Below are 15830 nucleotides of genomic sequence, written 5' to 3' on the forward strand. Positions count from 1 at the left end.
AAACCAGCCGGTGTTCCTAAAACACTTTCAGAAAACGAAAACTTCGCCTAAATTCCTTGTATTTCACTCAGAACACGCTGATGTTTTCTGAGCCTCGTGGGGGTTATTTTCAGTTCCATTCTATTTTAAGACCTCGCGACCTTCGCTATTGACACCCCCTCACCAGTGACTATTCCAGAAAAATGCACGAAACTTGCATGTTTCGGAGTTTGAAGAATTCTTTGGTATTCTGTTTGCTACATCAGGTAAAGAAAGTTTCTTAACAATAAAGCCGTATTAGCTTGTCGCAATTAGTAAAAATCCTCCTTTTCACTGGTTGAAAAGATTCATTTCAAATTGGAAAAACAAACCCACGCATTAAATTTTTCTACGCGACCATTCGGAGGGTTTTAGGAATGTTTTGCAACTTACATGAACAAACAATGACACTCCCACAGGAGGTCAGTGTAGCTCCTGCACGCAACTTGAGTTTTCCGAGTTTAAAGAATTTTTTCGTTATTCTGTTTGCTACGATAGTTAACAAATGTTCTCAAAAAGCATCAAGAGACGAGTACTGGTCCCAATAAGTTGTTTGAAATAATGGTGCAAATAGTGAATGCCTTCAGGGATGATTTAAATTTTTGTTTAATTAAAACCTGTCAATAATTAAAAGAGCGGCAGGTTTCTCTTACGTGGATATATAATAAGTTACACCCTACAAAGCTAGCACTTCAGTGTCGAGTGCACATCAATCGCGGAAGCATCTTTGTGCTAGCATCTAATTCTGATCACTAGATCGAGTAAGTAAGGTAAAATCTAATTTTAGCTTTGTTGAGCGGTTTTGATAATCATGTATTACCTTAAACGTTTGTTTCTCTCCTATATTTCAGCTTTTAAAGCGACATCAATCAGAATGAGGTCAATTTTGATAGCGTTCGTCTTTACTCTTGTTCTGAGTGAGATTCACTGCTTTGGTAAGTTGAATTTGTCGAAAGATGAAAAATTGTAGTTTACTTTAAATAGAGGAGGCTGTGGCTTTTTCTAAAAGAGACTAGACATCTTTTATCAAAATATATAAAGTCCCTTACCTATTTCACTTTATATTAGATGGGATCTTAAACGACTTAAAGATAGAAATATTAAGGCGACAAAAGAGTTGTCACAAAATGATTTATTGGGCTTCAGATATTTGCATCGTTCATCACCGGTTTTTCTGGAGATATCTGCCTTGGCATTGCTCCATGTACTTCAGTTTCGTACCCTTGCTACAGTTATTATTGATTTAAAGACCTTTAGATTCTAGAAAGGGTATGGCTACGTGTACAGACATTTACCAAAAGTAGAAAAACACGAGTAATTTTGGCGAGAAAAACTTGGAAGCCGTCGCTATTTTCAACGGATTTTACAAAAATGTTGCAGTGGCGAAAACAAGAAAACAATTTCTTGAAAGACAGATAGGCTAACTCTTACTTTTATTGAGCCACGAATTGGAGTAAACATTATCGGGCAACGTAGAATATTTCTGGAAACTTGAACTGAAACCTCGACCTCGTACTTAGAACTGACGTTTATTGTTTACTAGAAGAGGGGGGGTATGTGGTCAGGTGTGTACAGAAAAATCGAACTTAAAAGAAAACTAAGACTGATTTATGAGGGAAGAGAAGAGTCCTCTAAGATCTCGCTTCCAAATTAATCGTCATTTGAGAAGCCAAAGAGCAACGCTTTATAAACTTGTCATCCATTGTCCGAAAACTTCTTTTCTTCTAGACGTTACAGTTTGTGAAAACGATAACCGCAAACTTAGCTGCGAGGAACACCAGACGCTTCATATCGTTGAAGCGGACTATGGAAGGTCCCAGACAGGAGTGTGCAAGACGTGGTTTATGGAAAACGACTCAGTCACTAACTGCAAGTCAGAAAATGCCTTGGATACCACCAGGCAGGAATGTGAAGGCTTCCCATCATGCACTGTCTATGCAAATAACGGCGAGTACGGCGAGCCATGTCCGTTAATCAAAAAGTATTTGACGGTATGTCCAAATAAGAACTATTAAACAAGTGCTATAAGGTAAATATCTTCAACTCTTTGAACGACTCTCGAAGAAAACCTTTCCACCAAACAAAGTCCGTAAAGCCAAAATATTGAAATTTTGAGTCAATAGTGCATTTGGGTATGTTTTCCTAAAGAGTATAAGTTTGCAGCTGGAAATACCAAATTGTAATTATTATGAATTTTCACACAAAAAAAGATGTCAACTCAATAGTGTCGTTGAATTAGAGTGAGGGAAATTTAGCTAGAAGTGAGGTTTGAGTAGGTTGTTAGGATATCTCTTAGGGCGTTCTATAAGTTGCAACTTTTCATATTTTGAGCAACGTTTTTCCCTTCGATCAATTTGTTTCTTTCGAGCAACTTTTTGCATGCTAAGCAATTTCTAGACCGAAGATTGTGCGAGTGTGGTTCTAAGCCAATAGGAACGTCTCCGAACAGTTTTCGAACTTTACCGAAAAGAAGTTTGCCAAAAATTTCCGAGGAAGATCTGAAGATGTTTCAACTTTTGGCTCATTCAGCATTAAAATATTACAAACTCCTCAACAAACATAACGCCATTGATATCTTCGCGATATTTCTCAGTTAAAGAATTAAAGAATAATCAACAAAATTCGGCATTAAAATGTTATTTAGACACTTCTGTTGCAGTGACATTACATGAAAATGCTTAGAAATCCTACCAGCAAAGGGAAACTAGTATATCATTATTTGGAGAAAGATTCTCAAAAAAGCAAGGTTTTGGATTATTTTTGAGCAATTTTTGAGCCACGTTTTGAGACATTTTGAGCAACTCTTTGAAAAATTTTGAGCAACCTGCGGACAGCTTTATCTCCCGACGTACGACCACTCCAGTTTTTTACGCTCAATTTACACAATGTTACATTTTTTACTAGAAAACCCCAACAAAGTTATTTTTAGCACCCTTAATTGAAAGAAAGTGACAGATCACCGAAATTTTAAAATTCCTTCCAGTTAGAGCGTCTGAGAGGCTTTATATGTATACGTTTGCTTAGAGGAGCCACAAAAAATTTATCAGTGGATTAAACAAAATAGAAAATTATTTGATCTTTCTGTAACTATTTTTATCACCTTCAATATGATATAGGGTATAAGGTATCTGTGATGTTATCCGGAGCCGCTTAACTTTTTGGACTTGAGGCACCCCTGAAGGTATAAATGTTGTACCTGAAACCTGAAAAATCATTGGTGTCTACCTCTGCTTAGGCAAAAGTGACGCCAGCTTATTAAATTCTAATAAAGGTCAAAGCTCCATTATATCTCTTTACAAATTTACTTCATGTATGCTTTACAGCTGTAATTTTCTGAACCAACAGGTATCTTACCAGTGCGTAAAGGCCAAAGAAAATATGTTGCAAAAGGTTCGCGTATGTGAAGGAGGTCATCAGTTAATGCAATGTCCCGGCAATCGCAAGATTGATGTCGAGTACGCAATGTACGGCCGTTTGAAGGGAGACCATGTCTGTGGTTTCTTCTCGTTATTGGCTAACTGCCAAGCCGAAAAATCTTTGGATGTTGTGAAGAACGACTGTCAAGGCAAACAAAGCTGCATTTTGTATGCCAACAATCACAAGTTTGGCGATCCTTGTTTCCTTACCAAGAAATATTTAGAGGTTAGTGAATTTGGGTTAATTAACGTTACAAAACAAACCCGGTATCTTTGTATATATCACTTGCCTAGAATGGCCTTTTATAAAATGGCAAACAAAATGTCTTCAACTTCAATTTCGGAAGAAGTATTAACCGATGGATTTGTACATTCTATAAAAAACGTTAAGAGCACAGCGATAACTGGTTTATAGATTACATGAAGTCTTTTACCTCTGTACGTCAGTGAATCAAAAACAACAACAACTGAATTTGACAAGAGCCAGGTATAACAGAGTCAAAATATTAGGAAAATTTTCAAGTGGATGACTCGACACTTAAACTTGGGCAAAATTTATCTTAAGTGATTTTCATTAATTACCTAAACATGAATACCACCAAGCGGATGAAACTCAGTGAAAAAAAAAGTAAGAAAGTATTCACCTCACTAAAAAACGTTTTCTTAAGAAAGGGTACCTTGGAAAAGAAGTCGCTTCTTTATATCAATCTAAAACCTACTTAATAGGGATTACTATACTAAAGATTAAAGATATTACAAAAAGGCAAACTCTGTATCTACAGACATATTTTAAGTTTTTTTTTTATTGCCGTTTTCACGGAAAACAAGTTGAACAACCGCAAATGGACGAATTGTAAGAAGCGCTTCTGTTGCCTCAAGCTAAATTGCATCTTCTGATTGTTCTTGCAGGTTCAGTACCGTTGCCGAAAGTGAGCGACAAAGTCAACTGGGGATTCGTTGACACGGTGATGAAAGAAAAGACAAACAAGGGCATTTGGAAAACTGTTACGTAGAGCTAGAAATGGGAAATAAAAAAGTATTGGGAATGAAAGAAAAGGCAAACGAGGGAATTTGGAGAACTGCAATGTAGATCTTGAAATGGGAAATAAAAATGAAATGGGAATTCATTGTTTCATTGTTATTGATGTTGTGTTGAATAAATACGTAACTGTGATTGGCCACATCCTCCCACCACAGGCCACCAGCGAGTTTGCAAGCCTGATAGGAACATCATTGCGGTCTGGTACTCCAAATTTTCTCAAAGTACATCAACACATGTGTACTGGTCCCACATAACTAACCCATTCACAAGCTATTCAATTCATAATAGCAGAGCTCTCGCGTGCGCCGAAGGCGCACGCGAGCGGAGCATCCATAAGTAGGCAAATGGTAATCAATCGAACCGAGAAATTTTGGGGGTCACCTACGCCCGTACGCACGGATAAGACCTGGGGACGAGGTTGCCCGCCCGTTGCTAAAGAAAAGTAAGGAAATTACAAACAGCACACAAATAAACAAATAAAGCTCGCAGGGCAAGACAAAATGTGGACAACGGGTAGAATTATGTGAAAGCGACACTACATAGCAAAACATCTGAGAGGTTTATTATCCAACTGCTCTATTTTGTTTGTCTTTTTTCATGTGTGAGTGTATCGAAACCTCGATGCGCCTTAACGCAAAAAAAATGTGGCTCTCGTTCGATCGCTACACAGTTAAATTTTAATTTTATTGGTCGCTGGTCGCATTTTTCGTAACCGTAAAACGAGCAATTGACGTTATCCTCTATCGACTGGATGATGTGCACGTTTCAATTTGATCTAAACGAAGTGATGTTATGAAAACGCGGGGAAATTTGTTGCGCGGTGTTCACTGTGTAGGCTGAATGAAATCGCGAGGAGCGACAGAGAACTTTCTTACCGAAATATTTCTCGCACGATGGCCTCAAAAGTCATCTATATTCCGTGAAATTGTGGAAAACGAAAAAGGTGTACGAAGAGACCAGGAATAATTGTGAATAATATTCCTTATGCAAGTCCAGTTTGCTTGTTTCTGTTGTTTGCGGATGAATCTGCGGCCATCAACATCAAGAATACAATAACTTTAGCAAATGATTGTGTTAAAACGAAGCTAACCACTGCATGGATCAAATCCGCTGAAGAAATATACAGGACACTGATGCAAGGTAACAAACTGTACTGAATTGCTGAGCCTGATTTTATGACAGAAAATTTCTTGATGTTAATACCTTCTGGACGCAGTTTCGATAGATTCTTTGTCGGCAAGGTTTAGATCTTTCCGTACATAGGCGAACGAGGCCGGGGGGAGGGGGGGGGGGAAATTCGGGCAACAAGCCTGAGAAAAAAATAAAAAATTAGCGGACAAATCTCAACATTACGTTCAAAACGAATTACATCAACAGAAAAAAATAATTGGAAATACATGTATAACTTGGTGGTTCAAAAGTCTAACTGATTTCTCATTCGTATATGTTTTCTTTTCCTCTCGCAAATTGCTATAATCACGTTCGATTTTGACCCCTCAGCTTGATTCAGTTGCAACCATTTTGAAGTGAAAAGGAAATTGGCGAGGGAGACCAGAAGTTAGAATTCTTCATAGCTCGAGCGTTTGCGCGCGTTGGATCCAGTGTAGGACTTGAAACAAAGCTGTTACAAATGTGATGAAGCTAGCGCTTTGGCCCAAATGTTAAGTTCTAAGCACTAGCTTAAAAATTGACGAAATGTTTTAACCCATTTACCCCTGACACGCTTTTACATATCTTTCAAGTGAGGGAAAAACAATGTAAATTGGCTGCCCAAAATAACGTTAATTTTTGCTGAACTCAGGAGTGGATAAATAAAATATTTCCTTGAAGCAGGCAAGTTGAGGTTTGTACACAGCTATTTCAATGCATGTTTCGTTGTCCATTTTAAATGCCTCGTTATTCGGCTTTCAAAGCATGTCATTTTTTTTCGGGCAATTAGTCTTCGCCCCCCCCCCCCCCCCCCAGGTCCGAAGGTGCTCGTACGCCTATGCTTGTTTCATCAGTCTTCGTAAAACGGAAAGAGGAGATAGAGTCATATGTGACATCCTTAGAAGAATCGAACCGCCAACTTTTTAGGGAAAGCTTGTCTCTTGACCAATTTCGTCATTCGTCTGGTTTCCACCTTCACCTCTCCAGATTGGCGGCGTAACTGATTCTTGTATCGAAGCAACCGTTCAACAGCCGTCAGGAGCTTGTAAAGGGAGGAATGACGTCATAAGGGAGACTGTAGGCTGTTTTCTTGCACCAACTTGGGAACTTTTTTCCTCGTGAGTTCGCAATCATCTTTGGGCAGGTCTGGAATCTGCTGCTTTGGCCACTTAATCCCTTCTCGGCCTAAAAACCCTAGTCCGAACCAATGCCCCAATTTCCGAGTTTCGCTACTGGACAGACGACGTTCGAATAGTATCCCATGATGCAATTCTCCGCGCACTTCACGCAATATCGAAGTTATGGCGGATTCCACCGTAAAATAACGCCGCTTTCTTCTACGGCACATTTCGTATTTTTTCTAGTCAAAAGCAAGAAAATTGTATTATTTTGTTGTTTGTCATACTTTCATTGATTTGCAATTGTCCTATGACCGTGGTTTGTTAAAAAACGTCCTTTATTTTGATTATTTTAATTAGCTTTCCTTCACAAAGTGTTCACTGACCCGCGACGAGGTCATAAATATTCACGATTCTTCGGATGATAAGCAGGTTTCCACTAAATATGGGTCTCACGCTAGCATAATGAAGGCCGTATTATTGTACTTGCAAAGAAGTACCGAGAATACCCTGGGTGCCAGAGGTTTTTCTTGCGCGGTTTCCGGTGTCAGTCATGTCTTTATTGTGACCCGCGCAAACCTTTGCAATATCCTGTTCTAGCTGCAGCTTTAAAAAAATGCAAAACAAATCGACAAATTTTTTGCAATTTGAAATAACGTCATTTGTTTGGTATTTTCAAAAATTCGGCTGAAACCCATCCATCTTTATTGACTGCTAACATTTGATGTATATACACGATCTTTTTAGCTTTAACACACAAGATTAAGGTGACATCAGCCTCAAAACTGGCTTGTACTGGGTAATTATAAGTATCACATTTATGCGACGGCAAGTCAAACGCATAACACAACAGTTTTACAAGGCAAAATAAAGATGTCGCTCGTTCAGGAAATCTACGGAGTGGATTTTCCTGTAAAGTGTGGTGAGTAAACTTCAACTGTTTGGCAGCGTTTTGGGGTAATTACAGAAAAATTCACCGTGGCATTTTAAAAATAATCGCATTTTAATAAAAACGGAGGCTTCCGAAAATCGTTTATAACTTAAACAAATCGCGTTTGATCGCTATAAAACTTATCATTTTATATAATTTAAGGATTTTTCTTTCAGATTCTCAAAAATCTAAGCAATCACTTTACGTTTTCCCGTTTTAAAACGCGCTTAAAAAAGGGAACTGTCAGCCTCATAAATACCCGCGGGCCACCTTAAGGTCGCGCAGGACCCTTGCTCATTAATATATTCATTAGCCAAGTTTCTTGTTGGAGTGCTGTCTTGTAAAGCTTTAATTCACTACATTTTGAATATCGATTCCTCTAAAATTTAATAAGGATACCCAGGGATGATGGAATTACATCATGATTGTCCTTTTACTGAGAGATGACCGTTGTCTGTGATGTTACAAGCCCTTAAAAGTTTAACTGAAGATAATGCGATTTTGTGTCCAAGTTTTCAGCTAGCACAGCGCGCCAAATTAAATGATTATATAGCCTAGTGATAAATCGTAACTTCTTTTGTGTTCCCACTAGAACGAAATTTTCGATTTCAAAAACTGCTACAAGTTAATGGCTTCTAAGAGAGTAAAAATGTGAAATCTAAACTTTGAAACATGCTCTCTTCATTTTGAGAAGGAAATTTAAAAATTCGTTCTAGCCAGAACACAATAGAGTACACCAAGTTTATGTTCCTCGCGAATCAACTCTTGAAATTCTATATCGGCGGAGAAAACTTGGACACAAAATTGCAGGTTTTGAGGCTTCCGAAGACCTTCCGAGTCGATGTTTACAACAACGTGTGCTTTATTTAAAGCTGTGAATCTAATTATGATAATTCGCTATGTTCCAGCGCACGGGATGCGAGGCTGAGAACAATACCGTGTAATTACTTGTACAAAGAACTCTGAGAAAAAAATTCTCATGAATATTTCGTTTGTTGTCGGCTTCAGTCGTCGCAGTTCGTGCATACTCTTTAAATAAATACATACATAATGATTTCAAGGGTCCTGCGCGACCTTAAGGTCGCGGGGACACCTTAGGCTCATCATTATACATTTATTTAAAGCGAATGCACGAAGTACAACGACTGACATCGACAACTTTACGAGATATTTATGACTGGACAAAAATATGGGCGCGTGCGCGTGATTTGTAAAAAATCCCTGTTTCTTTGATATTTTAACCAATTTAAAACAACACTTAGCGATATACGTTCATATAGATTGTAGGAAGTCTTTGAGCTTATTTTCATTTAAATTGGAATATTTCTGCAACTCAGAGTAATCACAAGAATATTTGGCATAAACAATCGTGTCCTTTTTGAAAACGCATTGTTCTCACCATAAAAGCGTGGAATATAATTACCATAATTACATCTGTCCTTGGCAAAATGATTGTATTTAGGTCGGGACACCTTCGGAAATCTCAAAGTTTGGACTTTTCCGACAATTTTGTGGCAGAGAATACAGCACGGATACAGAACTTCATGACTTGCCACTGCAGATAGGTAAACTATGAATACTGTAGTGTGTCATAACAGAAGCGGAATTTTAAAAGAACGCTTTTAGAAAGAGGTAGAAGACATAAAATTCAAATTTGCGCACTTAAACCGCCATAACTTGCTGGCAAACTTTAAATTAAAAAATCCGCTTCTGTTATGACACTCTAGAGGTATTGAATGATTAGTTTTTGACAAGATCACAGTGTGCTGTCTCCTACTCGTTCCGCAACTCTGCCACAAAATCATGTTTTTCCCAATTTGGAACCAACGTGGCTATAACATCGCCGTTAAATGCAATCTACAAAATAAAAGATGGCATTCACAATCTTTTATCATTTCTTTATGTCCCTGTAAAATTTGAGCTTAATCGCACCCATAACAGCTGAGAAGTAAGTGTTTTAAAAGATGCAGGTCAAGCAAAATTCCCTTCATGAATTTATTCACGCTGTAGGTATCCCCCGCGACCTTAATGTGGACGGAAAATATTTTACACGACGTTTTCAAATTTACTCGAATTAGTGTGGACGGGGCTTGTCAGGCGTTCAAATCCAAGATGGCAGACACATCTTGGATGTGATCTCCTAAAAGACCATGGGAGACCCCTGGGGACGGTCGAGGTTGAGGAATACTATGCTAAGTTGCAGAGGACTTTATTATGGCGTTATAAGTGGTAGATATATATCACTTCTTTTGAAGTTGATTCATGGATGTGGTGTCATATTGGATTTTTGTAGTTTATAAAAGGAATAAAAAACTGCCGCTTTAAACGCCGCAAACACGAGGGTGAATTTGGGAGTACTTCCTTGTGTAAACCAGACCGCACTGATGTTCCCTTCAGGCTTTGTAAACTCGCTGGTGGGAGGATGTGGTCAAACACAGTTTCGTATTTATTAAGCACAACATCAATACCAATGAATTCCCATTCCATTTTTATTTCCCATTTCTAGTTCTACATTGCAGTTCTCCAAATGCCCTTGTTTGCCTTTTCTGCCATCATCGTGTCAATAAATCCCCAATTGACTTTGTCGTTCACGCGGACTTGCGGCAACGGTAATGAACCTGCAAGAAAAATCAGAAGATCCAATTAAGTTTGAAGTACTTCTTGCAATTTGTCCATTTCCACCTGTACACTTTGTTTTTCATTATTACGGCGGGAAAACACCTAAAAGCTCTTTGTAAATACAAAGTTTGCTTTTTTGTAATACATGAAACATAAATTTTTAGTTTAGTGATCTTTATTCAAAAGGGGCTTAGATTGCAATGAAGATGCGACTTCTTTCTTCAAGGTACCGTTCATTTAATGGCGCGCATTGCACCTATTTGGCTCACCCGAGGCGGTAGCATGACTTGGCTTCACACAAGAGCTGGTAAGTATAATCTAAGAGCACTTGAAACTTAATTCTTTGAGTGTGAAGAAATAAAACGCACTTTGTTGAACTTTGCTTAGTGACCATGGAAAAGTTCGTGTTCAAAGAAGCCGAAGTACGCCGCCAATATGGTCTACACCACACTTGAGAACGCACTTGACCAATAGTAATGGAAGCCAAATGAAAGCAGCGTGCAGCGTTGCCACTATTCTGAAGATGATTGACAGCTTTTACCTCAAGTAATATACTTTGTCATCAAGTGTGAAGCCAGATTTTGTAAAATGTGCGACTTTAGATTTTCAAGTGCACTTGAATTGAGTCAAGTACTTACTTTGAAACATACTTAGTTTCTAGTGTGAAGCCAATTAGGGCTTCCTTACATCATAAAATAATTTGTTAAAAAGATACCACAAAAAAAAGAAATAACATCTTGAAAAGATAAACACGCCAGTTTAACTTAAAACGTTTCCTTATAAAGCAAACCTATTAAGTGGGGCGAATATTGTTTTTAAGGCCTGCCTTGATCTCTTCTTTCAAGGAATTGAAAGGAATGTGCTTTTCCTGCATGTGGACCACTTACTTTCATCCACTCAATCAATCATGCTCAGGTTATTTAGGAAAATCACTAGAGTTAATTTTTTTGATATAATGTATTCTATCTTTTGAATCTATATTATATACTTCTATTTTTTTTAATGTAGGTATTTTTGTTATTTTCTTTTATTTATTCATTTTTTATCTTTGATCTCGGAGAATATTCTGGCGCTTACGCAATACTCTGGAATCCGAGCTTTACCGCTACTACATCTACTTAAGTGTAATTGCGTTAAATCAAATCATCCACTTGAAGAACTCTTTGAAAGTGCTCCATTGTAGAGCGGCCAGAGTGATTTACAACTTGCCCCGCGATATGCCATCCGCTGAAGTCTACCAGTATACGAAATGGAGCACACTAAACTACTTATACAAACGCTGGATAATTAAACTGGTGGTAAACGGTGAAGTACTAGCTGCACTGTCACACTTAGCGAAAAAATCCAGGATTTCTTACAGCCTCAGAAGAATCAATAACATCGTGGTCCCAAGATTTAATTCATACTTTGTAAAAAATTCAATTGGACATAGGGGGGCCTATGGAATGCTGTTTCGTCGTATAATACAGGATCCCAATTTTCGGTTTTCTATCGAAAAGGGAAAAATAATAGTTATATTAAGAAGCTTAATTTCAATGCTCAGTCGGTTCAGTCGCTTCCTAGGCATTACAATGTTCAATGTTACTGCCTGTTATGTAATTAATTATTTTTATAGTAGTAACAATGTAATTTAGTATATAAGTATTTAGTAGTAATCTAGAAAATATTAGTTTATCAGTATTTAGTAATATTTAGTTTAATACACGACCCCACAAGCATTGTGCTTTAAACCCCTATCGTGTTTAAATAAAGGTTATGATGATGATGATGATGATGATGAGAATAAGATCGTTACAAGAATATGCTTTTTAAGCGCGATAAAAGTTTGTATCATCAGGCAACTGGTTCAATTGCAATTCATTTCCTTATATTTCGACTCTGTTATGCCTGGCTCTTGTCAAAATTATGTTGTTTTATTCACTGACGTACAGAGGTAGAAGACTCCATGTTATCTATAAACTAGTTATCGCTGTGCTCTCAGCGTTTGTATAGAATGCACAAATCCATCAGTAAACACTTTACCCAAAATATAAGTTGAGGACATCCAGTTTGTCAGTTTAAAAGGCTATTCTAAGCGCTCAAATGCTTGCCAAGTGATATAAACAAAGATACTGGGAATGTTTTGTAACGTTAATGAACCCAAAGTCACTAACCTCCACATATTTCTGGGTAAGGAAACAAGGATCGCCATACTTGTGATTGTTGGCATACAAAATGCAGCTTTGTTTGCCTTGACAGTCGTTCTTCACAACATCTAAAGAGTTTGCGGCTTGGCAGTTAACGTCAAGCACGAAGGCACCACAGACATGACCTCCCTTCAAACGGCCGTACATTGCGTACTCGACATCGATCTTGCGATTGTTGGAGCATGCCAGTAATTGATGACCTCCTTCACATACGCGAGCCTTTAGCAACATATTTTCTTTTTCTGCTTCGCACTGGTAAGATACCTGTTGGTTTAGAAATGTGACAGCTGTTAAGCATACCAGGAGTAAATTTGTAATGAAATGTAATGGTGTTTGACAATGATGCTTTACTTTTGTAACACAAATAAGAATTTAATAAGCTGGCGCCACTTTTGCCTATGTAGAGGTAGACACTAATGATTTTCAGGTTTCATGTACCGCATTTATACCTACAGTGGTGCCTCAAGTATATTAAATGGCATGCAATGCATGCAGAAGCGATGACGTTTCACAAGGGGTCTTACATAATTTTGAGGAAACTTGTCAACAACTTAACGTGAATAAAAGTAGCCGACACCTTGTGCGTGATAAAGACTGTTATCCAACTTCAGCTTACGTTTTTTAAACCTAACAAGCAATGTTAGTGATTGCATAAATAGCATAGCTAGCATCTGATGGAATTCAAATAAATACAGTAGTTCTGAATTTTTTTAACAGAGTTGCTCAAAGGTTGCTAAAAAAAAATCTAAAACGTTGCTTTTTATTGAGAAAATGACGCCAAATATATGCTAATTTCCCTTTGCAGGTAGGATTTCTGAGCATTTTCAAGAAAGGCCACTGCAACAGAAGTGTCTTAAGGAGGCTCGATGTAGTTTTTTTAGACTAAGGGTGGTTGTTTTGAAAATTAAAATTACCTAGGGAGCCAATGTTCGATTTTTGCCAAAATACACCATAATGATCAAATGTGACCAAATTTTAATTTTTTACCCGTCACTTAGTCACAACGGTTACCATAGCAACGATTGACGTTTTCTTTTGTTCTCAAACAAGCTTGATTTTCTCGAAATCAAGACTGACACTTGGTGTTTATTTTTTGATATGTTAAAGTTTAGTAGATTGACTGACTGTTGACGAAATTTTAGAAAAATCTGTAAGAGCGTTTTCAAGTAAATCAAGAATGAAATTTTCAGAAAAACACCGTTTTAATATAAAATAGGCGCCTTAAAATTGTTTCGTATTATTTGAGCACAGTTTCTCTCACTGAAATATAAATACTTACACCATCAAAGATCATAACTAAAAGCGAAAGACTTTTTGCTTTAATTTGTTAAAATATATATCGACTGCCGATTGTAAGAAATTATAAGAAAATACCAAAAACTTCATTCTTGATTTACTCTAAAACGCTCTTACAGATTTTCCTAAATTTTTGAGCACAGGTAGTAACTCTACTGTACTTGAACATATCAAAAAATGAATACCAAGTGTCAGTCTAGATTTCGAGAAAACCAAGCTTGTTTAAGAACAAAAGAAAACGTCAATGGTTGCTATGGTAACCTTTGTGACAAAATGACGAGTAAAAAAAATAAATTTTGTCATATTTGATCATTATGGTGTATTTTGGCAAAAATCGAACATTGGCTTCCTAGATAATTTTAATTTTCAAAACAACCACCCTTCGGCTAAAAGAACTACATCGAGCCTCCTTAATAACATTTTAAGACCGAATATTGTTGAATAACAAGAATTTTTGTTACTCAGAAATATCGCGAAGATATCGATGACGTTGTGTTTGCTGACGAATTTGTAATGTTTTAATGCTGAATGAGCCGAAAATTGAAATAACTTCAGATATTCCTCGGAAATTTTCGGCAAACTTCTTTTCGGCAATGTTCGAAAAATGTTCGGAAATGCTCGTATGAGCTTCGAACAACAATCGGACAATCTTCGGCCTAGAAATTGCTCAGAATTCAAAGCGTTGCTCCAAAGGAAAAAAAGATTCTCGAAAGAAGAAACAAATTGATCGAAGGGAAAAAAGTTGCTCAAATATGAAAAGTAGCAACTTATGGAACACCCTCATTTGAAGAAACTAGCAGCCTGAGATGTCTTCACAACTCACTGAAACCTCGCCTCTGGTAAAACTTCCCACACTCTATTTCTCCGTCATTATTTAGTCCAGATCTTTTGGTATGTGAAAAATCATAATAATTACAATTTAGTATTCCCTACACACTTATACTCTTTCGGAAAACATGCCCAAATGAACCATAGGCTCAGTATTTCAATGTCTTGTTTTTTACTAACTTTGTTGGGCGGAACGTTGTTCTTCGTGAGCCGTTCAAAAAATTGAAGATGATTTAACATATGGTATTTGTTTAACAGTTATTATCTGAACATACCTTCAAGTACTTTTTGATAGCAAAACATGGGTCGCCGTACTCGCCGTTATTTGCAAAGAGAGTGCATGATGGGAAGCCTTCACATTCCTGCTTGGTGATATCCAAGGCACTGGGTGAGTGGCAGTTGGTGTTCCAGTCGAGTTCGAAAATATTGTGCTTACACACTCCTGTCTCGGTCCTTCCATAGTTCGCTGCAGTAATATGAATCGACTGGTATCCCTGGCAGCTGATTCTGTGTTCTGCGCCTTCACAAACTGTAACGTCTACAAGAAATAACATTTTCGGATAATGGATGACATGATTATAAAGCGTGGCTCTTTGGCTTCTTAAATGACAATTAATCTGGAAGCAAGAACTGTTGGTTAAAAGAGCTATGTCACAATACTATAGGTTATTTTTCTGATTATTTGTAAATTGAATGAAAACTCAAAATAATGGTTTTCTAACGTATAAAACACAAGCAACTCGAAAATAAATTAGGGTGGTTTTGACTGACGAACATGAAGACAGATAATAAACGACAAACTTGTAAAAACTTGCCAATTTTCAAGATGCGTTATCCGTGACGTGGCTTCTTTAATGTTTCTACACGTAGCCACTCTTTCTAGAATCTAAAGCTTTGTATTGCCTTAAAATTTTTGCCTTTAAGTCGTATAAGATCCTATCTTAAATCAAGTAGAAAAGGTAAGTGACTTTAAATGTTTTGGTAAAAAAATGTTCAGTTCTTTTGGAAAAAGTCACAAACCCCTCCATTTAATGTAAACTACGAGTTTTGATCTTTCAACAAATTCAACTTACCATAGCAGTGAATCTCACTCAGAACAAGAGTAAAGACGAACGCCACCAAAATTATATTATATTGTAGAGTTTGCTTGATATTTATGTCGCTACAGTTTCCTCAAAGACTCGTGATGTTCATTCAACGGCTGTAGAACTGGTTTATTTTTTTACA

The 15830-nt window shown here is 37.4% G+C and overlaps 2 protein-coding genes across 3 annotated transcripts; one reads left to right on the forward strand and one right to left on the reverse strand.

The window, feature by feature from the left end:
• The first annotated feature begins 692 nt into the window (after positions 1-692).
• Positions 693-4557, forward strand: LOC144650705 (L-rhamnose-binding lectin CSL3-like). 2 transcript variants are annotated; one of them, XM_078510441.1, is made up of 5 exons: positions 693-788; positions 870-953; positions 1747-2009; positions 3364-3660; positions 4344-4557. In XM_078510441.1, exons 2-5 carry the CDS (start codon positions 893-895, stop codon positions 4365-4367), a joined length of 645 nt encoding a protein of 214 aa, XP_078366567.1. In that variant the 5' UTR covers positions 693-788; positions 870-892; the 3' UTR covers positions 4368-4557. The 2 variants fall into 2 exon arrangements, with proteins under 2 accessions (XP_078366567.1, XP_078366566.1); XM_078510440.1 differs by having other exon boundaries at positions 709-779.
• Positions 4558-10262: 5705 nt separating this feature from the next.
• On the reverse strand, positions 10263-15157 carry LOC144648589 (L-rhamnose-binding lectin CSL3-like). Its single transcript, XM_078508110.1, has 3 exons — positions 14879-15157; positions 12447-12743; positions 10263-10292 (listed from the first exon to the last, which is right to left on the reverse strand). The coding sequence occupies exons 1-3, from the start codon at positions 15155-15157 to the stop codon at positions 10263-10265; spliced, it is 606 nt and encodes a 201-aa protein (XP_078364236.1).
• Between the last annotated feature and the right edge of the window lie 673 nt (positions 15158-15830).

This window comes from Oculina patagonica, chromosome 4, assembly GCF_052425735.1.
Source record: "Oculina patagonica isolate OP01 chromosome 4, crgOcupat, whole genome shotgun sequence".
Lineage (NCBI taxonomy): Eukaryota > Metazoa > Cnidaria > Anthozoa > Scleractinia > Oculinidae > Oculina > Oculina patagonica.